Source organism: Leuciscus leuciscus, assembly GCF_965113295.1.
Source record: "Leuciscus leuciscus genome assembly, chromosome: 8".
Lineage (NCBI taxonomy): Eukaryota > Metazoa > Chordata > Actinopteri > Cypriniformes > Leuciscidae > Leuciscus > Leuciscus leuciscus.
Window position 1 is genome coordinate 10,569,250 of NC_138732.1, and position 24,063 is coordinate 10,593,312.

General features: G+C 39.2%; 1 protein-coding gene and 1 long non-coding RNA gene across 2 annotated transcripts in view; one reads left to right on the forward strand and one right to left on the reverse strand.

Annotated features, from left to right (window-relative positions):
- The window catches only part of ctnna1 (catenin (cadherin-associated protein), alpha 1), a 122,270-nt gene that overhangs the window by 95,895 nt on the left and 2,312 nt on the right, over window positions 1-24,063 (reverse strand). The window contains exons 2-6 of the mRNA XM_082177556.1: window positions 21,414-21,522; window positions 21,128-21,323; window positions 16,345-16,511; window positions 14,671-14,790; window positions 7,631-7,900 (exon numbers count right to left, since the gene is read on the reverse strand). Of these exons, the coding sequence (XP_082033682.1) occupies window positions 7,631-7,900; window positions 14,671-14,790; window positions 16,345-16,511; window positions 21,128-21,323; window positions 21,414-21,518 (858 nt within the window). The 5' untranslated portion in view covers window positions 21,519-21,522. The remainder of the gene's footprint in view (window positions 1-7,630; window positions 7,901-14,670; window positions 14,791-16,344; window positions 16,512-21,127; window positions 21,324-21,413; window positions 21,523-24,063) is intronic.
- On the forward strand, window positions 12,053-14,525 carry LOC309504478. The gene is made up of 2 exons (XR_014208081.1): window positions 12,053-13,059; window positions 14,135-14,525. It is a non-coding gene; the product is annotated as an uncharacterized lncRNA (long non-coding RNA).

Here is a 24,063-nt window from a genome sequence, read left to right on the forward strand (position 1 = left end):
GCATCACTATCACCGGATGTACGAACTAGGGCTGGGAATCTTTAGGCACTTCATGAGCCGATCCGATTCCAAAACGATTCTTGATATACTTAGATGTAGGGCTGGGCGATAAAACGATAACGATAATTATCGCGATATAATTTCTCGATAAAACGATATCAAGAGTTCGATAAATGTTCGATAATGTATCACCCTGTAGCCCAAGACTGGTTGCCCACTGAAGCTAAGCAGGGCTGAGCCTGGTTAGTACCTGGATGGGAGACCTCCTGAGAAAACCAGGTTGCTGCTGGAAGAGGTGTTAGTGAGGCCAGCAGGGGGCGCTCACCCTGTGGTCTGTGTGGGTCCTAATGCCCCAGTATATTGACGGGGACACTATACTGCCAAAAGAGCACCGTCCTTCGGATGAGACGTTAAACCGAGGTCCTGACTCTCTGTGGTCATTAAAAATCCCAGGATGTCCTTCGAAAAAGAGTAGGGGTGTAACCCCGGCATCCTGGCCAAATTTGCCCCTTGGCCTCTGTCTATCATGGCCTCCTAATCATCCTCATATACTGATTGGCTTCATCACTGTCTCCTCTCCACCAGTAAGCTGGTGTGTGGTGGGCGTTCTGGCGCAATATGGCTGCCGTCGCATCATCCAAGTGGATGCTGCACATTGGTGGTGGTTGAGGAGATTCCCCCCTTCTATGTAAAGCGCTTTGAGGTCTCAGAAAAAGCGCTATATAAATGTAACGAATTAATTAATATGCGCCAAAAGCGGAACGAAACTCATTTGAAACGCGCGCCACACGGACCATTTATCCGCTCGGCTCAAAGTCCAATGATAGTGAGGTGCTACAGGCTATGCCTGGTTTTATCTGTTGTTATCATGATCTAAATGCATGATACTGGATGACCAATGGTTAATTTTAATAAAACTCAAACAGTCAGAATATTACATTTTACCAAATAAAAATTAGCACATGCAGAAACTAAGAAATCATTTTTTCTATTAAGATATTTATTTTGTTAAGGAAGAATGACAAATGTTTGAATGTTCTACCTCAGATTTGTGAAATGTTCACCTGTTTGGCAAGTGTTTGTAATGATATGTTCTGACAATAAAGAGTAGTTTAAAACCACAATTAACGCTCTGGTTTCTACAACTTTCACTTAAGAGCGAAAATTTGCCTTTAAACTTGAAAGAAATAAAGATTTGACATTTATCGTGATAATTATCGATATCGACTGATATAAAAAAATTATTGTGATAATTTTTTTTGCCCATATCGCCCAGCCCTACTTAGATGTAATATTTGTTCTTGAAAATCAAAAAAAAAAAAAAAATTACATCATTACAAATAAAAAAATTCAAACAATTGTATGTTAAGAATTTTAAATATATAAACTAATACAGATTCAAAACATAAAAGCAAATAGTGAATAATAAAGATAAAAAATATAAAAATAAAAAAATAAAATAAAAATTACAAGCAATGAACAGAGCACTTTCAGTATTTATTAGTATCTGAACATTTTCCATTCAAGACCTGCGAGTAGGGTTGGGTACCGAAACCCGGTTCCAATAGGGAACCGATTCTGACATAAACGGTAGTATCGAGACCGAATAAGAATGCAACTTTCGGTGCCTGACTTTTTTCTCCGCCCCCTATAAAACATCTCGCGGCACGAATGATCCAATAACAAAACATATCCAGTTAACCAGCATTCATTTAGTTCGTTTGTTAAATAAGAGACGATCTAGCGCTGAACTGTGTTTTTTAAATCAAGTGATCAAAGTGCTCGTTGCCGCTGCGATCAGTGGCGCGGATACAGTGTTTTCTCTTGTGGCTCGCGCACACCGCACTTTCTTCACTCGGACGCGCGCTTCAATACGTTGCAGAGATCGATCTATTTATGAGGCGCCGTCTATATGAGTATGTGCGCGGAGAGTTTGTGTGTGTGCTCGCGTCTCAGATGAGTATGTGCGCGGAGAGTTTGTGTGTGTGCTCGCGTCTCAGATGAGTATGTGCGCGGAGAGTTTGTGTGTGTGTGTGTGCGCTCACATCTCAGATGAGTATGTGCGCGGAGAGTTCCGCGCGTCTCGTGTGTGTGTAGAGTTTGCGCGCGCGCGTGTGTGTGCGTGAGCGACTTTAGATGTGACGTTGTGCATTTCATATAGTTGGAGCATTCAGCAGTATACATGTATGTGTGTGACTACTTAGTATATGTGTGTGACTACAAATCTTGCATATCAAGTATGAAGTATATCAAGTATATTGATATGAGGCTATACTATATAGGTGTGTTAAATATTTCTGCTCAGTGTCAGATATTTCTCTGTTTTGTAAAAGTCTATAATATGTAATTATATATATTACATACAATTTTTATCTTAAGTGTTTTCGGCTACATCAGCTACATTTCTTTTTCAGAAAACACACACAGGTTTTTTTTTTTTTGATAAAGTGTGTGCGGTTTCGTTTTCTTCAGTACCGGTTTCAGAACCGTTTAAGCACCGGAACCGTTTGAAAAATACAGAGTAGGTACTGGTATCGGATAAAACCCAACCAATACCCAACCCTACCTGCGAGTGATTTTTCTCTTTCTCGGCTTTACCGTTTATTATTACTGGCCTTATTACTGATGACATCATAGACCGCGGAAGAAGCTGAATTCACACTAATGCACAGATCTCTTTTGAAATGTAAGATGTAGTTTGTCCTGTCCGTTTACTCCCTTAAGACATAACTGACTAGTTTACATTTTGCGTCATAAAACCATTTTGAGATGCAAGTACATTTAAAAACGTACAGAGTCACACAGCCGCATGTACGAGCGCCCTTCACAAAGTGTACGAGCATTTGAAATTGAAAGCAGCCTTCTGAAGTCAGTTTCATATTTTTTATATATAAGCCCACTGCATTCCAAATGACATAAATGCCTTCCTAGGGCATTTGTAAGGAAAATCCCAGCATGCGAGACCGCACACAGCAAGCGTAACATCAAGCAAAGTGCGCGGTTTCTCACAGCGCCATCCTGTGCAATGAAGCCCACGAATGTGCTTGTAATTAGTTTTAATCTTTCTGAAATTTGTCTTTATCAATTTTATGGACTGTTAGAGTGGTGTGTGTGTGTGTGTGTGTGTGTGTGTGTGTGTGTGTGTGTGTGTGTGTGTGTGTGTGTGTGTGTGTGTGTGTGTGTGTGTGTGTGTGTGTGTGTGTGTGTGTGTGTGTGTGTGTGTGTGTGTGTGTGTGTGTGTAATTGGAAGCAAGCAGAATATGGGTGTTTATAAAACACTAGCCTGACGTCGTCATACTCAGATTCTAGTCAGAATATGAGTCTCCATTGGGCTGTGATTATGGGGCGTGTTTCAACCGAACCAGGAAAGAAAATGCCTCTGCACTCAATTGGATAGACCTACAACCAATCAGAGCAACGGAGAAACCACAATGACCACAGGGTTTTCATTGTGCCCCATCTTCTTAGCGACCATCGGGGCCAGCTGATAAATTAAACTTTTGCCGAATCCCGCAGGAAGGGCGGCAAAAAACATCTTTCCGATCAACAAATGCCTTGATCGCGGTTCTCTGTTCCACTTTTAAATTGAATGTGCTGTCGATATCTTCTATAACAGACACGATGGCGGCATCTTTGTTATAAACAAATTCAACCCAAGCGCTCTTTGGTGACGTGGATGATTACGTTACTGTTGATCATCTGTCCATCATCGTACAATTTGATTGGTCCGAACAGCTATGGTTCGAGCATAGTTTCTCCACAACGGATCAAGTCCAGACCGAAATTCCCGACCTTAAATGTTGTGGGTGGGGCTAAATTCAGCTGGCATCCAGACTACGTCATCACACATCTCTGGTTAAAAACTAAGCTCAGAATCAATCCAGAATTGTTGGAGAGAGAATCAAAATGCATCGATGCACCAATTTTTTCTCCCACCCCTAGTGCGAACATCGTACGCCCGATCACATAAAAAGTCATAACACAGCTCTCCCCAATAATCTGCACAATTTGACACCTCATTCATGGGTCTACGACAAAGGTGCGGGAAGAGTTACATGCAGACATTTGTATGGATGAAGAAGCAGCAGCAGCATGTGAGAATAGTGTGCTTCACCTTACAGGCAAGCACAAAGGCCTAATGCTGTGGAACTAACCCTGGGGGTAAAACAAAGATGAAAGATACCGTTGAGAAGTCCATAGACAAAAGTGACAATGCATTCAGAGATCCAGTCAAAAAAAAAAAAAAAAAAAAAAAGGGATGTCAGTTCATTGTTGATAATAATTGCAGTGTGTAATAAGGAAAACGGGAACGAATGATGGGTGGAGGAGCAAAAGAGCAAGAACACAGAGAGACTGACTCATGCTACTACACCTACAGATGACTAATGAATTCTGCATTAATCTATCAACATCCAGATGTATTCGCAGTCAAGGGGGAAGATGAAAAAAAATGGGTGATTTCATCCTAAGAGACTGAGGAAACCACACATTTTCCACACATCCATGTATAAAAAGCCTTGTAGGTGACGGAGCACGTGAGCCCCAGAGACAGCAGATTTAGAAGATCAATGCTTTCTAAAGTCAAAGCACACAAATAATCCATAACTCCAAAAATAAAAGACCCCAGAATTGAGGATGAGAACGCACTTTTGCAACAAGAAAGGAAGAAAAAAAAAATGAAAGAAATCAAATGGTGAGAGACACGAGCGACACGGTTTGATCTGATGTGTTGGTTCTCTCTTTAGCAGGGCGACGCCACTCCTGACTCCTTTGTATGAGAAATCTTTCAACAGCTAATCGAGGCAAAGGGAATTTGATGAGCAAACTCTCTTGCCACAAGAGACAGAGAGAAATACCTGCAGTGACTGATTTTTGCAAATTTAACAGGAGATGCATCACCTTAACATTATATTTTGAGCTGTGTTGCCCAGGCAAAGCTATATGATAAATCATAAAAGAATTGTGGATATGACTAATAGACATGCTCTAATTAAGAATGTTAAAAATTAAATTGAGTGCTGTGCTAAGCTCAAAGCCTTCTCTCATCATTATTTCATGACGGAAAGCATCCATTTCAAAGCAGCAAATATATATATTTTTTAAGTATATTCTGCACATCAAGAGCAACACAGTTTGTAAACACTCCTCTAGCGACTTCAAGCTTCATTAGAGGCACCTGCTTCAGTCAACGTAAAAACTACAGATATAATCAAATTGCACTGAGATCAGCAGAGTTGTAAGATGTTTATTTTGGTTGTCCATCAGCAGGGAAAAAAAACACCCACTAGTAGCCAAATGCAGGTATATTCAGGTATAAATTCAAATCGATAAAGGCACCTAATTGGTTTTAGCCAGCAAATAGTATTAATAATCAAATAGAAAAATTATATTTACTTCTATATATTTATCTTTTTTTTTTTTTACATTTCTTTTTCAAAGCATTAAAACAGAGGAGGAGAAAAGGAAACCTAGCACAACGTAATATTGGCTCGCTGCTTATTTGTCCTGAAAACATTTTGACTATCTGACATTTCCGTTATCTTGCATTGTAACAAGCCTCCGCTATCTTTCCTGCTAGGGGTTTCCAGATGACAAGAGAATAAATCCCCCAAACGGAGCTTTTCTCTTAAAAGGACACAATTTCTGTCCAGTGTTTTACTTAATCTTCCCAACCTGGTAACCATGCGCACACTGTTGCGCACACTTTTTTGCAGCACTTTTGTGCTGCAAAAAAGCACTGATGATCTGACAGCACAGACAAACTTGAAGTTTAGCGATGTCCATTGTGAAATTCTGCTCGAATGCAAGTGTCATACAGCCAGTTTGTGTTTCTTCATGAGGCCGTGTCTGCGATTTGCTGCTACTAAATTTGCGAGTGAACCTTCTCTGTGACAAGCTGTATTAAATCCAAACATGAATCTCGTCCACATTTATTGCGATCAAGGTTGGTGAATAAATGCACCTCTGTGCTACAATAGAAAGTAAAAATGTAACATTTGGAATTAAGAATAGTATTTTTGTTTTTGTATTGATTTTCCGTTTGATAAAGACATCTTAGTTGGTTAAAGTCATGCGCCACCTACAGGCCTATTAGGTGAAGTGAAATATGAAATGGTCTTCATTACCTCATGCCTATTGATATTATATAATAAAAGTAAATTATAATACTATGTAATATATGCGCGCGTGTGTCTTATTTTTTTGAAAAACTGGATATTAATCGTTATTGATTATCATGATTATTTTGCTCAAAAATTTGTTTAAACATTGCCGTGCATCCCTAATTGAACTGGTAAAATTCTGCATTTAGCAATCAATGTGGAGAGTGGAGGGAAAAAAGTAAATTTCTCACCCTGTCCATCAGGAACAAACTATCCATTACTTAAGAGTACAGGTTGCATTTGCGAGACAAACAAATTCAAAAGGAATGTAGACACCCAGTGCTCAAACACTCCTATTTTTTTCCCCCCTTTTACAATATCTCTATGGCAACATTTCAGTTCATGCATATCATTTGAATTTATTATTTCACCAACTGATTGTTTAAAATGTTGAGCGCAACAGACCAAAAACAGTTAGACTAATGGTTCGCATCCTATTCTGGAAGGAGACTAACCGTTCAAAGCACAAATAAATGAAGGATAGCTAATGATCACTTGCTACCCTTAACCTCAAATTATATTTAGAGACTCTGATCTGAATTATTTAATACAAGTCACATAAGGAAATAAGTGCATTGCTTTGACACTTAAATCAGCATGATATTTCCCATAAGCTTTTGGTGCTGACCTGACTCAACACTGCAACAAAAGTTCAAACTTGTGAAAGACTCTCCGAGGTCAGTAGCTCAGCTTTGTTTGGACATACAAATATAATCTGATTGAATCGTGGATTACGGTCTCCTCGACACAGTTCAATCACACACCGGATTTGTCAACAACTTGCTGCTCTCACGCTTTTGTTGATAAAACTGTGTGGAGCAGTTGCAGAGGGTGATGCAACTGCTGTTCGATCCTACTCACAAATATGCTCCTCTTCATCACTCACTACAAAATAACTGTGATTTTTACACGAGAGTAAAAGTTTACCAACATTTTAAAAATCAAGCATTTTAAATCAATGCATTTTAAGCCAAAGCCTTTCTGTAGCCAATATGTCAAATTCAATGGCAAACATTGGTGGATGAATTACTGATTCAGCAATTAAAGGATATTTAAAAAAAGTTTAAGCCATGCCTAAAGTCCGCAAAGGACTCAAAGTTCCATAACACTTCAATGCAACCTTTCCCTTGAATTCTAAATATTTTACAATCTATAACCCATAATAAGCTCTATCGAGCAATCTTCTGGAACCCTCACAAAAAAAGTGCACAACTTTCACTGTTATTCTACCCTTTTGTCCTTGAGAAAAGTACTTCACTGTCCCAATGCAATGGGCAAAATTTTTTTTACTAAATGACAACGCTCACAGAGCACAATCCCTTCAATTAGAGGGAGGCTAATTCTCAGTTTAGCCTCAGTTGTGATGCTGAATGACAATTCTCCACTGATACCACTTATTAGCTGGCTATTTCTGCCTGGATCAGAGAAACTGGCCCAAATATGTGAAATCCAATGGGCCATGGACTTACATCAAAGTTGTTGAGGGCGTAGGCTAGCTCTCCTCCACCTGCAGGCTGGGAGAAGCCAGAGTCCTCGCTGCTGGTAGCCTGGGCTGCATTAGATATGCCGGAGACAGCGTGCTGCAGCTGCTTGTAGATGAGGTCCCGGTTGGCCTTGTACGCGGCCACGTCTGGATGCTGCAGGCAGGCACGTGAAGCTGTGTACAGCATGGGAACGTTCCTCTGAAGGACGCCGCGAGCTGCTGCCATTTGGTCTTTGTGATGGACGTCCTTGAGTTCCTGTCATACAAAGAGGGGGAAGGAGGAGAATTTAGGGGTGATGTTACAGCCCTGTCATATTAAGGACATTAAAGCACTCTGAAAGAGCAAAGCACCCCCCAAGGGCCAACACATGCTCATAATCAGATCATGAACGTACAGTTTTGCAAATCAGAAGCATTGAAACGTGCCATATGACCACTTCCGTTAAATGGAGACATTGGGTGTTTTGGTCATTTTGTCTACATTTTGAATTGTCGGCTTACGTAAAAATGAGTTAAATGGACTTTTTATTTTTAGCATTTCATGCCTTAAGTGCCACATTTTTAAGACATTGTGTCAAGTTGTCAAAAATAAATGTCCTGCTCCATTCACACTCTGTCTAGCTGTTTGAAAAGGGAATGCGTCCTGCGTGAACGCCCTCTAATCTCTAAAGTGTTGCTGTTGTTGCCCCATACTTAAAGTGTACAGTGTTGACACAAATTGCTGTCTGTCAGTACACAAGTTACAGCCCCCCCAAAAAAAACACTTTATGGCAGGTTTGTATAGAGTCTGGGAAGTCACCGGAATAAAAAAAAAAACAAGACCAACAAATCCATGGCCACAGATCTGCAATTCGTCCCCTCATTTTTATAACCTTACTCACAGATTCTTAAATGGTTCCCTCGGTTTAACAAATCTCACCCACTGATTAATCCGTACCCACGAAATTCCAACGCCTGTGCTCAGGTTTGCAAACCGTGCTTTCGGTTTTTCAATCCGTATGCACAAATTCATAAAACGTTTGAGTAGGCTATAGTTGACAGGATTATGATCAAAGAGGGTCCATTTTGGTTTTTCATGATCGATCATTGCTGTCAAACATGAAATATCCCTAGTAGGGTTGGTATACCGGTACTGGAATATATTTTATTATTTTAAACGTTATGAGATCATTATTTTGCTCATTTCGGTAATTGATTTGCTGCTGTGCTACCCAAACTGACATGAAACCGACAAATGTGACAACATTATCAACATCTCAATCAACATGCCCAAAACTAACAGGCTGTACGTTGTAGGTATTGAATGTTCGAATAGGCAAGGATTGAAAAGACGTGGGCAAGTCAGCTTTCCATCAGCTGTCCAAAAACGCAAGTGAAAGTGTTGTATCGCAGCGCGCATGATTCACAAAATGTTAAACTTAGAAGGGCTCAGTGTAGCATGAGAGGGGAAATCACACTGAATAAATAAAATGAACAGCTAAACTATATTCAAACGGAGAAATAACAGGGTTTCTGCAGGTTTCAGTAAGTCAAATTTAAGACCTTAAGACATTTTAAGACCATAAAGATTGAAATTTAAGACCTACACGACGCATTATCCAAGTTAGATAGATAGTTACCTCGGGATCATTAGAGTATCTATCTATCTATCTAGGATTATCTGATGTGTGTGTGTGAGAGAGGTAGATATTTTTTTTTATAGAAAATTGTACTTTTGCATATTATACTGTAAAAACACAATTATTGTTGATTTTAGTTGATCATAGTTGATCATAACTAGAGAGGAAATGATGAGATGATTAAAGTGACCAAAATTATCACGGTTATCACAGAATTCTGCAAAGTACTAATACTACAGAATGAAGTCAATTCAACAAGTTTTATACATGTCGAAAAACAGCAAATAAAAAATGTATTAGCATCAATATGCACTTTTTGTTTACGTAAACATTAAAATACCATTAAAAATGACGGCCAGATTTTAAAAGAGTGTCTTGCAACATGTTATCTACTAACATGTACAAGTTCAAATAAAGTTTTGACAAAGGTTTTAAACAAAGATAAACCTCATATTTCAGCCTTTAAATATTTTTTTATAAAAAGAATGAGTCAAAAAATATAAATTACTGACATTTACACATTGGCTTATATTTATTAGTAGTGTTTGGGTGCACCCCCATCCTTCATGTTGACTGAGCGTTCAATGTTGTTATGGAAAGGGGTGATTGGTTGGTTCCTGTCACATGACCTGCGGCATTCTGAAAAGTTTTTCACATCTCGTTGCGCCTGGCAAAAAAATTAGCGCGTCGCTTCAATTATGAGTGCGCTTGCCGCGCGCCTACATTTGAACAAACTTGAGCGCGCAAAAGACGCGATATGTGAACGGCCTCTGGCGAGCTAGCTCATATCAAGCCACGAGCTATTGGTAGCACGCGAGCGACGTGTTGGAGACCCCTGCTCTAGAGCTCCGCTTTGTAGGCTACAACTCCATACTTTTTTGCTACTTTGTAATAACTTTCTGCGTTTCTGGAAATGAACACTGAGGGTAAACACTTTTTTAGACCTGACTAAATAAAATTTAAGACCTAGGATGAAAATCTGGCCGTTTTTAAGACTTTTTAAGGCCTTAAATTTAAAGTTCAGAATTTTAGACTTTTTAAGACCCCATGGAAACCCTGAAATAATTAGCATTGTCAAGATACTATAATCTCTCTCAAATAGAGAAACACTGTTCATTCTATTAATAAGTGAGCTCACCTGGAAAATTCATCCTGAAATCCATCACTGTCGACTACCGCTTAACCTGATAAGCCCAAAAAAATCCCAAAGACCCAATTCTCATTTCATTTAAATGCATTTTGTCACTCTAACTGCTCCAATCCACTCGTGCTTCCCCCTCCCAGACCGGTACTATGATGATTGTTTGTGGTTATACGCCTAAAATCGTCAACCAGAGCTACATAGCTCCTTGTTCCACATGTGGGCGGAGGAAGTGATGATATTTAAAGTCAGTATATCCTAGGGGTGTAAGCAAGGCCGCATTAATGCACAGGCTTACCTGGGCTGAAGCCCAGGGGCCTCCCAAGTTCAGGGGCCTCCCATGTTCAGGTTCATGATGAGCTGAAAAGGTCATATTGTTTGGTAACTTGTCAGGTTTTCTGTCAATCAATCTAATCGCAAGTTACATGTCTGCTGATTAAGTGACCCACGTGGCCCCATAAACCCCGTTCACACAGCCAGCGATTTTGTCGCTGTATGTCGCTAGTCTCTATACTGTGAAGTCGCTTGTGGGCGTTGGTAGTGCTGTCGCTCTAATGTTATTGGTAGACTGCTCGTCTGGCCACATCTATACAAAACACCATCACAAGTGATACAACTATATTTTAATTTGACTAGGAATTAGGAATTAAACAGTATGCTGTTGGGAGAGTGTTTTTATATTACCACACAGCAGTGTTCAGTGGATTAAATAAATTTCGAGATTAACGATCGATCAATCTACAAATTAAACTCACTCATACTGTCATAAATTACTAAAACGTCATCCAAATTTGACAAATAATAAATTTTCTTGTCCCTAATAGTCAACAATGCAGGGGAAACTGTAAAATGAACTGCAGTAGTGCTAAACTTGCATCATAAAACTACAACACTCGAACTATAAATGTATGAATTAAACTCACTGAGACTGTCGGCAGTTTCTTTTCCATGCATCATTTTATTATATCCATGTTTGTGGTTAGTTACAGTCAAATAATATAAAACAGTGAAATCGCCCTCGAACTCTTCTGTCTTGCCTGCACTGCACTCCAGACGGTGACGGGAGCTGAGCTCCACTGAAAGGCTTCTTTCCTATTGGTTGTCGCTCGCGAAAATCGCTTCTCATTTGCATAAAGTGGAAATTTCTCAACTGTGATGTAGATTACCAAGATATTATACTTTTTTTAAATGTGACTCTATAAATCGAGGGGATGGGGGGCCTACAAAACCTCTCAGCCCCTCTCAGCAAACCCAGCTCACAAGATGATAGAATTAAACCAGCTCCTGCCGCGTTGTTCAGAGCTAAAAGTGTGGACCACTGCTTCCACTCTAAAGAAACCACTAAGGAGATCGACAAGAGTCATGCTGTTTGCAAAATAAGCCACACTAAAATATAATACTCTGGAAACGCATTGAATCTAAGCTCACTTAGAATATGTAAATATGTACTGTACACTTTCCTCTCAATAACAACAAAAAGGACTGCAGTGAGAAAACAATTAATGACGACAATGTCAAATATGTTCGCACGAGCTCTGCAATTCAGCACTCCAGTCACATCACGTTTATTTCTTTCACGTGTCACGTGCACACTTTCTGTAATATAAAAACTGCGAACCTTTAAAGCAGGATCCAAGAAAATACTTTTTTATACAGTGCTATGCATAAGTTTAGACACCCATGCTAAAGTTGACTAAAAAGAGGAATAAAAAAATAATCTTTTGGAAATTGAACTTAATGCCTTAATTAAAAAAAATTGGAAAAATCCAACCTTTAAGGACACCAATTTTCTTTGTGAATGAATAATGTATCGTAAATAAATAAATGTTCTTCCTTAAAATACAGGGTGCATAAGTCTGGACACCCCTATGTTAAAAAAAATTATTTTTAAAGGCCAGTTACTTCATGGATCCAGGATAATATGCATCCTGATAAAGTTCCCTTGGCCTTTGGAATTAAAATAGCCCCACATCATCACATAGCCTTCACCATACCTAGAGATTGGCATAGAGTACTTTCCATAAGATCATCTCTCAATGCAAATCAAACCAGCTATTAGGCTAACTGAAATAAAACCATGCCAATCTCTAGGTATGGTGAAGGCTATGTGATGATGTGGGGCTATTTTAATTCCAAAGGCCAAGGGAACTTTATCAGGATGCATATTATCCTGGATCCATGAAGTAACTGGCCTTTAAAAATAAAAATCTGCCTGCCTCTATGGGAATTTAACATAGGGGTGTCCAGACATATGCACCCGGTATTTTAAGGAAGAACATTTATTTATTTACGATACATTATTCATTCACAAAGAAAATTGGTGTCCTTAAAGGTTGGATTTTTCCAAAAAAATTTAATTAAGGCATTAAGTTCAATTTCCAAAAGATGATTTTTTATTCCTCTTTTTAGTCAACTTTAGCATGGGTGTCTAAACTTATGCATAGCACTGTATTATATTATATTATATTGGGGGGCGCAGTCCCTTCAAAAACAAAAGTAATCCACTGTGTCTCCAGCAGCTCGTATGTCGGGAGTAAATGACGACTGCTATGTTCATTCTTACATCCAACAACAATACACCTCAATCGCTTAGAAGTTCTTGTCTACACCCGCTCTGGTGTCAAAACAATGGCGGACTATGTACAGCTCAGTAGTGTTGTCAAAAGACCCGGTACTTCGGTACTAATTTTTTTTAAACGTCACGGTACCAGGTTTTCTCAAACCCGGTACTTGATGCGCGTGCATGCCCGAAGCGCGTGCAGTTGCGTCCTCTTCATAAAAGCGCTGATGGCGATCGGCGGTGCTGCTGCTGATGTGGTGCTGATGTTTTTGCGCGTGCAGATACGTTATTTCAAATGGCGCGCGGCAAGCGCGCTCATAATAGAAGCGGCGCGCTCGCTTTTCCATGTGCGTTCACGGATGTATAGCAACGACAGACGCCACGGGAGTACAAACGCTTGTGCGAACTGCGCTCTCTATGACGACGAGGAAGTGTGACATAGGCCTATTAATTGATTTCTAGCCCTTGCATTAGCTTTACTACTAGATATATTTATGGAGATGTGAAATAAAAAGCCGATATCAGTCCGTCAGAAAAGCAGTTCTAGTCTTATTCTTGGCTGGATAACTCTTAGCAGGTTTAAAAAGCCCTTTTAAAGTTAAATATGAATACAGTTTTGGATTAAATAAAAGTATAGTCAAGTCAAATAAAACATTTTATCTCCTGTATAGTTTGGTAATGCTACAATAAGATACCATTCATTAACATCACTTAATGTGTTATCTAACATAACACATTGAGTGAACAATATATTTTTACAACATTATGTTTGTGAATTTTATTTAATACAAAACACTTGATTGGTCATGTTTGTTCACTTCATTCATTGTGCATTAAATAATGTTAACAGAAATAATGTTAACTTTTGATTTTAAAAATGTATTTTTAAATTAACCCCTAAAGGAGAATAATTGCGACAGTATATAACTATTGTTTTTTTTTGTTAGGTCATTTTATCTAATGTTATCTAACAAATGGAATCTTATGTAAAGTGTTTTTAATACTACAGTTTCCATCTTTGTGATATAGCCTACACTTTAATATAATTATGTAAATTTAATCTAAATTAAGCTTTGGTACCGAAATTGGTACCGAGAACCGTGGATTTTCACTGGTATCGGTACCAAATACTGAAATTTTGGTACCGTGACAACACTACAGCTCAGTCAGGGCGGATCTATGCTAAAATGGCAGTGTCCGTCGACAGTTGTGGGAGGGGCCTGAATCTGCGAACAGCTTGTTCTGACACAGCGCTTATGATTTATGGGGATCAAAAAAAAAAAAAAAAGCAATGGGTGGATTTGTCATGTAAAAGTGAATTTTGCACAATATGTCCCCTTTAAAACAATCTACAGCATTACTGTAACATCTGTGGTATTACTTATTTTAAAAAAATAATAAAAAAAACTGACATTCAACAGAGAGTTTAATTATTAGGTATAAAAAGCTTGAATGATGACAAAACGGTAATCGGTATCGGCTGCAATTAAATGGGTTTTTTGCTCATGTTTTATGCATATGGTGGTGTGTACTTTTGACAGTTTTTTTATTTTTATTAGATCTTCCACAAAAAAAATAAAAATAATTTAATACCCGTATCGTTATATGTATCGTACTGCCAGATTTTTGGTGATACACAGCCATAGTACATCCCTGAATGAAATTAGATCTCTTAACATTGGGTGCGAGGAGTGGCTGCATTTTACCTGCTGCCTCTTGGCCGCCATCACATTCAGTCTGTCCACCTCTGGTTTCAGAGCTTTGTACTGAATACCCAGGTCCTGCTCAGTGCCGGCATTACGCACCTTCACCAGGCTCTCCTCCACCTGTGGAGTCAAGTACAATACGCCATTAAAGAAAAGAAGCCTTAATGTCTCTCATTATATTTATTTTAGACCATATATTACGTGTGACATCTGAAATTCATATATGTTTATCCTGCTGGCTTTGTATTCGTTACTCATCATAAAACTATTTTAAGGTCCTTTAGGTGACATGAATATTTATTAAAAAAAGAACAGAAAGGACTGGCAGGCATCAATATGAAATTACTGCACTGAAAAATGATTAGTGACATAACCAGTGAGCCAGAAAATGCCCCCTACATTCAATTTGTGATCACTGCACCTCATTCAACCACAAAAGTAAAAGCGAAAGAAAAATGCCAAATAATAATGTCCAACTCTATCATGATTTCTCCTTTCATTGTTTATTCTAATTAATTCAACAAAATGCATTAGACAAATCATTAGTACATTAGTCAAAATAAGACAAAAGAAATGATTTCATGGTCACGCAAGCATACTCAAAGCTTCATTTGATCATTCAAGCTGAACTTACAGAACAATTCAATGAAGAAAAAAAAAAAAAGGCAAGAAAAACAGCGCCTACTCTTTTACAAGGCGGCTTCTGCTTCTACTTGCACATACGTCCATCGTAAACTTAACGCGAGAAACACTGGCATAAAAATCTAATTGTAACACTAAACATTTTTTTTATATATATCCACCTTTATCATACATTTCCAATGAAATCTCAGAGGGATGTTTTTCACAGCCGTGCCAGCATGGTCAAATTAATTAATTCACAAACGTGAGAAGACCTCTCTACAGTGCATAAAGGACTACACAGTGCGATTCAATAACATGTTGCTTGCAGAAACAGAAAGTGAATGTAATCTAGTTTGTACCAACAACATATAGACTAAATGCAAACAAATCTAATTTAAAATCTAGGCGTACGAGACAAAGTGATGGCTACAGTAAGGCTTGGAACATGCAGCGTTTTCTTTTTTATATGAAGTGTTTTTATTCACACACAGTAACAGTGTTTGCTGTGCAAGTAATTACTGCTGGAGGAAGTTCAATAAGAGTTAGGCAATAAAGCCTGAGGGCAATAAAAGTACTGACACCAGCACAGATGATGAAGGAGGTGAATAGGACAAAACTCGGGTGTCTTTGTTTATTCTTTATTCAGCCTTCTGGACCAAAGCCAGTTCCCTATGGTACTCCCTTCGGCTTTAGCTTTTTCCTCAGAATCAGAGACTGACGAGGGCTAGAGATAATGAAGTGGGCTATAAAAAGAAATACAGCAAGTTCCATTTGTGACTGGATTCCGCGATTTCGTTTAATATTTTCCGCATCGGAACTTCGAAGTTTATTTGAAACAGAAATTGATCACATCATTATAAATGTCTTTACTGTCACTTTTGAGCGATTTAATACATCCTTGCAGAATAAAAATATTAAATTCTTTATAAAAAAGCATACTGAAACTAAACTTTTAAACAGTAGTGTATGTGAGATTGAGAAAACAATGATATTTTGTTTCACTTTTAGGTCAAACAACTCGAGGAGTAAAAATGTGTGCATGTGTCTCACCAGTTTGAGCTGAAGCAGAAGCTGGTACACGTCAGCCATGTCCGCCAGTACAAGCAGATGAGTGACAGCAGAAAGAAGGGCACGTGCAGCACGGACCATATTGCCTCTCTTAACTGAAGAACAGGGATCCTCTGCAAACTCTCCTGAGGCCATCTTCATGGAGTCTCCTACAGAAAAAGATTTATACACAAAGTCTCATAATTAGTTTTAATTTGTTCTTTCGTAGCTCATGATGCAAGAGCAGCAAGGTCAAGGAAATGTTCATTTCCCAATGTGGAAGACGACATAACTCAACATCTGATGACACAATTACTTCCAAAGCCGCCCTTTGAAATGCTTCGAAATGCAATGAATTATTGTCCGTTATTTGATTAAATTCTGCCTCTATTAATTGACAATGATAATGCAGTCCAAGGTCGTTTGCGAGACCACACGAACACACTACAGCACGATATACAGATGTTGCTACAGAGGCTCTTTAGTGGCAACCTGGCCACACAAACCCAGTAAACACAGGGCTCGAATTTTGGCGTGGTATTGCGCATAATTTTAATAATTCCTGCAGGTCTCCCACTTATAATACAGGAAATTCCCCCACAAACGTTGATTCACTTTAGTTTGTAGATTGTATGAGTAAATTAATCAACAGATTATAAAATCAAATCAATCATTTTAAAGTTTTCTGTGAGACAATTTCACAAACAGCATGAGAGATTCAGTGGTGCTGCGTCTTCTCTCTCTCTCAAAATGGCTTGCACAAGGCAAGCATCAAGCGCTGCAGGCGACGATACTAGACCCTCGCGTTTAGGAGTCGGGACTTCACGGAATTGTGACTTGCACAATCGGGCCAGCAGTGCATCGTAACCAAAGTTTATAATTTTCACGTCTTGTGAAGTCTTACCAGTCTTATCAGTTTAAACATTCAAGTGATTTTAAACTATCCTGTACTCCTGAGTATTCTCTTATCCCATCAGCGCTCTCTGAGAGATGTTTTTCTCTGCACACATACATGCATTAAAGCCGCCTCACAAACAACAATTTTTCGTGATTATTTCACTTTAACGGGGGAAAAAAACAAAATTGTGTCAAATTTGGTCTTGCCAGAATACTCGCAAACACAGTCGGTTATGTCTTAAGCATAAAACGCTGACAGTGTGACAGACAGAATAATGAAACAGTAATGAATCCGTACACTAGCTCTAAAAGTGACAGCAGTCATATGCGTCTGTCATTAATGTTGTCGTCAAAACAACAAAAGATAGTTTTAATTGTAAGGAATCAGAATGAATAGCCTATGGATTTAATTTAGTCAGGACTAAAAGACTATCAGTGTTATTTTACATTTGATTACTTTTTTCAGTTTCTGTAGTATTTCTGAACACTGTTACACCTACCCAAAAACATTTTGTTTACTTTATTTTGTATTCATTTTTGCTACTTTTTCTGCCCCCCCAATTCCCAACAATTAAACCAACAATTCAAGTGATAGGTCTGATTCAGCCACCCCACAGTCTGTCATAGCCAACCACTACACACAAGAACAACTAACAAGGTGAAATATAGAGCTAATCACCAGAGCAGCGGGTGTTCATGTTCGAGGATAAATGCCAGTGGTTAGGGGGTGACGGGTTAATTGCATTAGGATGTCATTTTGTGAAATGCTAGATCGAGAGGAAATTCAGAAGCAGTGAAACACTGTGGTGAAAGCAAAAGCGCGATACATGTCTGCTCATAGCAGAGCTGTCTGACACATGCTAGCACACCAAACGAGTTCTTTCAGTGAAGGTCGAGTCCCCGGGATAACACGGATGTCTTATCTGATGTGCCTGCGAAAGGGTCATCACTTGCTTCACATCCCAGTCGGCTCATGTTGAAACCTTTTCAATGCGTTAAAGCAGAGCATTTTAACAGCAGCTTAAAATATCGAAATGAATGAGCGGTGTCATACAACCACAAGTCTCTGGTTGTTTTTTTCGAATGTGTCGACAAATGAAACTGAACACAATCATGCAGATCTCCGCATCCCACTCAAGTCAAGCATAAAAATAAAAAAGCTTGCAATGAAAGCAGCCAAGAGTGCAAGTAATGGCCAAGTTCATAACTAGCCTGAACTGAAATTGACTCAATGAAAAGAGAGAAAAATCTATTTGATGAGGCACTGAGTAAGAGCTATGTGCTCAGGAGGGGGTCTCATTCTTTCCTTTGTTGATGTTTGGAAAAATGTGCAGTGTTCCCTGGTAACAGGAAGCAAGTCTCACAGAATGATGGCAATCTAAAAAACAAGATTTTCTGGGTTATTGCGCAAGCAGTGGTTTCCACAGACGCTGAATAGCAGCTCAAAGACCCTTTCTATTTTTACCCATCACTTAAAAAAAAGATTCGTCTGACAATAGACCACAAAAAAAAAACAGGAAAACTAAGGACTCCGAGACTGTCATTCCTTCCAGAGGGCGCAATCAATAAGACCATTTTCACGGGCCTGATAGTGATCAGTGCACCCATAACAAACTCACATCTATCACTTATAAGGTAGCGCTCACAAGAGGACCACAGTGGCTTTTGATGAAATGTTGAAAGTGGACATCTAAAGAAGGCACAATGAGCATCCAGATACCTTGCAGGGAAGGCAGACAGCATTCTCATTCCCACCATCCTTCATTGCCCCGTTGAAAAGGTGAGAAGCAATCAAAATAGGTTTCTAAATAAGACACATTCCACCCAGAAGACATGCTAATGTTGCACATATACATGCAGCAGACAACTCTGGAGCTGTTAGGGAGAAAATCGTTCAAGGATTCAGTGGTTTCTAACGTGCATTACGCAACGATTACATTTGCCCGGCTTGCAGAACAGCTGGGTACCAGGATCTCTTTTCAATCTAGGGAAGCTTTAACTCCACTCAATGGTGGCATTATCAGTCGAACCATGCATGGTCGAGCAAAACTGCATAGCTGACAGTCTACGGCACCAGCGTGCAACAGTGTCTGGATTCCACAGCCAATGACAGCATACCAAAACCGAAGTGACATTCCCCGGCATCACAGCAGTGTGCTGGCCGGCGCTTGACAGATTTTACAGCCTAAACCAAGCCAATAAACACTGAGTGCCGAGTCTGAAACTGACAAAGATGTTATTCCAACAAGTAATAAGTGGGTTGAGCCTGCAGTCTGCATCTCAGAAGTACGACATGCCACACTAATTCCAGAAGAAGGGGGCATTCCAAGTCGAAAAGCTCATGTCAGCCATTCACTTCGATGAGAATGTATGGTGATGACTTTATGGTTACAGGTTATTTGTCACATGCCAACAGAAGGCAACAGACTTTACATGAAGTCTCACTCCACATCTGACACCACCCTTGACAACTGGCAGACTCTGTGTAAATATGCAAGTTTTGTGCTTCTTTACACATCTTTGGCAACCGAGCATAAATAAAAATATCTTGATGGATCAGCGCAGCAAGTCAAGGCAAGCTGTTCACTAATGAAAGTGACAATCCCTTCTTAGCACAGGTAGCATAGCCATATACCTAGAATTAGTTAGCATAGGTGTCAAAAAATGTCAGGAAAATGTACTTTGCACCGTAAAATGAAGGCCTCCAAACTCATGCTGATATGATGAGGCTATCGCATCTTATTAAAATGAGCCAAACGAAAATGTGCACTAACTAGAGTGTAGCGGGGTCCGCATATCAATATCAGCAGGATTTTTAATCAAAAATGCATGGCAAACAAGACATGAATAAATGAGTCGTTGTGCAATTTGACAGGGTTAAACCCTTCTATTAACCTGCCTTCTCTATCCTCTTTCTGCAAGAAGACACGGCAGAGATGTTCTGTAATGAGAACAAACAACATGAGATTGAATGAGGGGATATAGAGAACAACAGTCTTGGAGGAAGTACACACTCCATTGCATGATAGCAGCAACTCTGATAGTACAAGCCAAGCCCTCTTAATTCAAAAATCCATCCAGTCATGCAGATAAGCACAGACAGATAGTAAAAACAGGAAATGAAACCACTCATTAAAGCCATTATTTAAATTAGGATATTTCAAATGTTTATTGTAATAGTTTCAATGGCGGCAGCCACTTTTTAACTCTTTTAACAGTGTTATCATCAAGACTGTGTTAACTCAGATTTCACAAATCGATTCGATACTTATTCACAAGCTAGTAATGCGATACAATTTTTTATCCGAATACCGTATACAAGATATCACTAACAGGTTAAATAAAATTACAATTAACATGTAATATACTGCAAATATTTTGCAACATTTTATTTTTTTTAATATAGCTAACAATCAAGCTATGGACATTAAATGGCTTTCCTGAGATAAATGTAATGTGTGACATGTTATTTACAAGCTGTTGTATTGAGATCTTTACGTGGTTAAAACCAATGGAATGATTACATGAGACATGATACATAATCAGTAAGTTGTACTGTTTGTTTCAATAAACCTTCAAAAGTTATTCATATTTATTTTGTGCTAGAACTAGTAGAAAAGGGGAGAAGATGATCAGTTCACATGCGCATAGTGCTGTGAATTTATTATGAAATTGACAGAATTTAGACAGCAAAGTAACAGCATAAAGCTTATTGCGATAATTGGATGGTGGTGCGCTACAAATAATGTTAAGTTGTTCACACATCACCAGAAAACAGCATAGAATAAAAGACTGATATTGGAATTTAAGAATTTATAACAGTTCATCAAACTGATTAATCTATATTGTCAACCCAGCCCTAGTTAGCAGCCTTCTCTTTTTTGCTTACCTTGCTTACGGACATCCTCCACCGCTGCAGTCAGCTCGTCCTTTAAGAACTGGCTCTCTTTAGCAATCTTCTCGCCTTTCTCCAGGAAGTTCAGGGTTGCTGTCTCTACAGAGGCTGCCAGAACATGAGCCTTCTTGGAGCGCCCCTTCTTCTTGTTGGATGGGCCTTTGTTGCTGGAGTTCACAAGTGTGGTGACCTGCAAACAATGCAAAAAAAAAACAAGGAAAACTGTGAATTTGGTGATTAATACAGCAACTGAGTGTGAAACCTGAAAAAGCAGCCTGACCTGTGTAACCAAGGGCTCAAGCAGTCTTTCCACCGCCAGTGTGCGGATCTCCAGGCTCTTGGGATCCCATTTGAAGTTGATGTTTGCTGTGTTAATGCTCGTCATGTTTCTGAGGAGAGAAAAAGCAATCAATGGATTAAAAAGGGTAGTGAGACAAATAAGCAGCCTGGGGCTATGTCTTTTATCAAATCAAATGTCACATGACAGATTCATGCGTACGCAAATACTAATGATGTAAATATTCCACACAGTTAACCAAAACTCATACTCATGCCGTCTGAGTAGCTCTGTTGCCCACTCTTATTTTCTATTCAAACAGTGAACACAGTTGTATTGATCAGCAATCTTGCACTGAAGGACAGGGATAATCAGCCTACCCTGAGGGCTCTGCGGTTGTTGCAGGGGTCTGTCTGCACTAGACAGCCACACTAAATGGACATTGTTTGCTATATAGGTCAGGGAATGCAGACAAAATGGGCGAGGTCAGTGTTGCATGACCAACACATTGCGAATAAAACCTTTGAATTCAAATGTGTCCTACAAAAAGTTAGGACACTCGACTTTGGCCTAAGAAAACGGAATAATACACAAGTAACTGAATAATACACAAGTACTTTTATAATAAGTATAAAAGTACTAAAGTACTTTAAAGTACTTTTAAAAACTACACAAAATAAATAAGAATTAAAGCTGCAAGCAGCATTTATCGGGGTTCAAGCATTTAAGGCCTTTAAGCACATAAGCATTTAAGACATTAAGTTTTATTTAGCAAACTTTTAACCACTGAAATAATAGATGGAAAAATCCATTTACAGCCAATAAAGGCAATTTACCATAGGAAATATGTGGTTTTCAAACCTTTTTGCCAGTTATAGCGCCACCTATGGTCCAATCTCCATGAAACTCTGCATGCTTCTTCACCATGTTATGACACATATGCCCACCAATTTTCGTGAAGTTCTGAGTTTTCATTTATGATTTATAGGCATTTTTGTGTATTTTGCCACGCCCCTTTTATAAATTACCCTATTACAGCCACCCAAATGCAAAAGTTCAACTTTTTTTCGATAATTATTGATCTAGAGAGTCCAGAGAATTGTCCTAGACTGGTCTGGTTCCGATCGGGCGAAAAACCAGGGACTAGTTCGCAAAAGTAGGTTTTTAACATATTCATGAATATTTAATGAACGGTTTGATTGACAGCAATAGTTCTTGAGGCAAAGTTGTTCAGCATGAGCAGATCTATCAGATGAAATGCTTTTTGTGATGATAAATGTAACACCACGTGATTACAGAGCCATAAAACTCGTTAGCGCCAACTGGTGGCCGATTTCTTTCAAAATTCTTACAGACCTCTAGGGGCTTGAGCCGAACATGCCCACCGAGTTTCGCTCCGATCGGACTTCGTTAACGGTGCTCAAACCTCATTGGCCAATGGCGGCCATGTTTTTTGAGATACGCCAATATCCTTTTAGACATACATGGCCCCTTGGGCCAAGACACGGCATACCAAATTTCAAGTCATTCGGAAAAACGGTCAGGTGTCTATACGTTTTTTTTGTTTTATAGCGCCACCATGAGGCCAATCGACGCAATTTTTTTACTGTGACCTCAAATTGACCTCCTACATATGTGTACCAAGTTTGGTGAAGATATCTCATTTCGTTCACGAGTTATAACAATTTTAGTAAAACTGACTCCGCCTCCTTCGAACATTTTGGCGCCCCATAGCGACCATGAATCGAAATTTCAAATTTTTTTCGATAATTATTGATAGTCAGACTCCAGAGAACATTTCTGCACTAGTTTGGTTCCGATCGGACAAAAAACCACAGACTAGTTCGCAAAAGTAGGTTTTTGACAAAATTCAAAATGGCGGAAAAATTTGCCTACCGGAAATGAAATCGGAGATATACGTTTTGTCCGACTTGAGCCAAGGATTACAGTGATATAAGACACTTGAGTCTACGACAAACCGTCTAGGAGTTATTAGCGATTTTATACTTTTGCTTACTATAGCGCCACCTATTGGCCAATCGGGGTCATAATTTGATAACCTCTCCTCGATTTTTGTACTACCATCTGGCAAAGTTTCAAGGTTCCAGCTCTTACGGTTTGGGCTGCACGATGCGTTTTACGGCGGAAGAATAATAATAAAAATCCTTACAATTACAATAGGGTTTCAGCACTTCGTGCTTGAACCCCTAATAATTTTCACATATTCAGGGCAGGCTCAATTTGGTGGAAAATATTGCTACTTAGGCCTAGTCCACACGGACACGGGTATTTTTATAACCAGAGTTTTTCCTCCTGCGTTTCAAAAAAATCCCGTCCACACATGCTTGAAATCTCCGCCTACATGACAACGCAAAAACACGCTATCACGCGCTGTCAAGAGCATGCCACACCAGCAGGTGGCGATATAACCCTAATCATAAAGCCACGTTGGCCAATCAGAAGCAAAAACCCCGGTTTTACTGTCTACAGTCTCTACACGACAACACTGCAACCAGCGTTTCTGAAAATCCTCACCCTGGCAGGGGTTTTCAAAAATGTTCGGTTTCAGTGACCTGATACTGCGTTTCCGTGTGGACGAACAGCCGAACCGCGTAAAAAAAGTCACGGTTATAAAAATACCCATGTCCGTGTG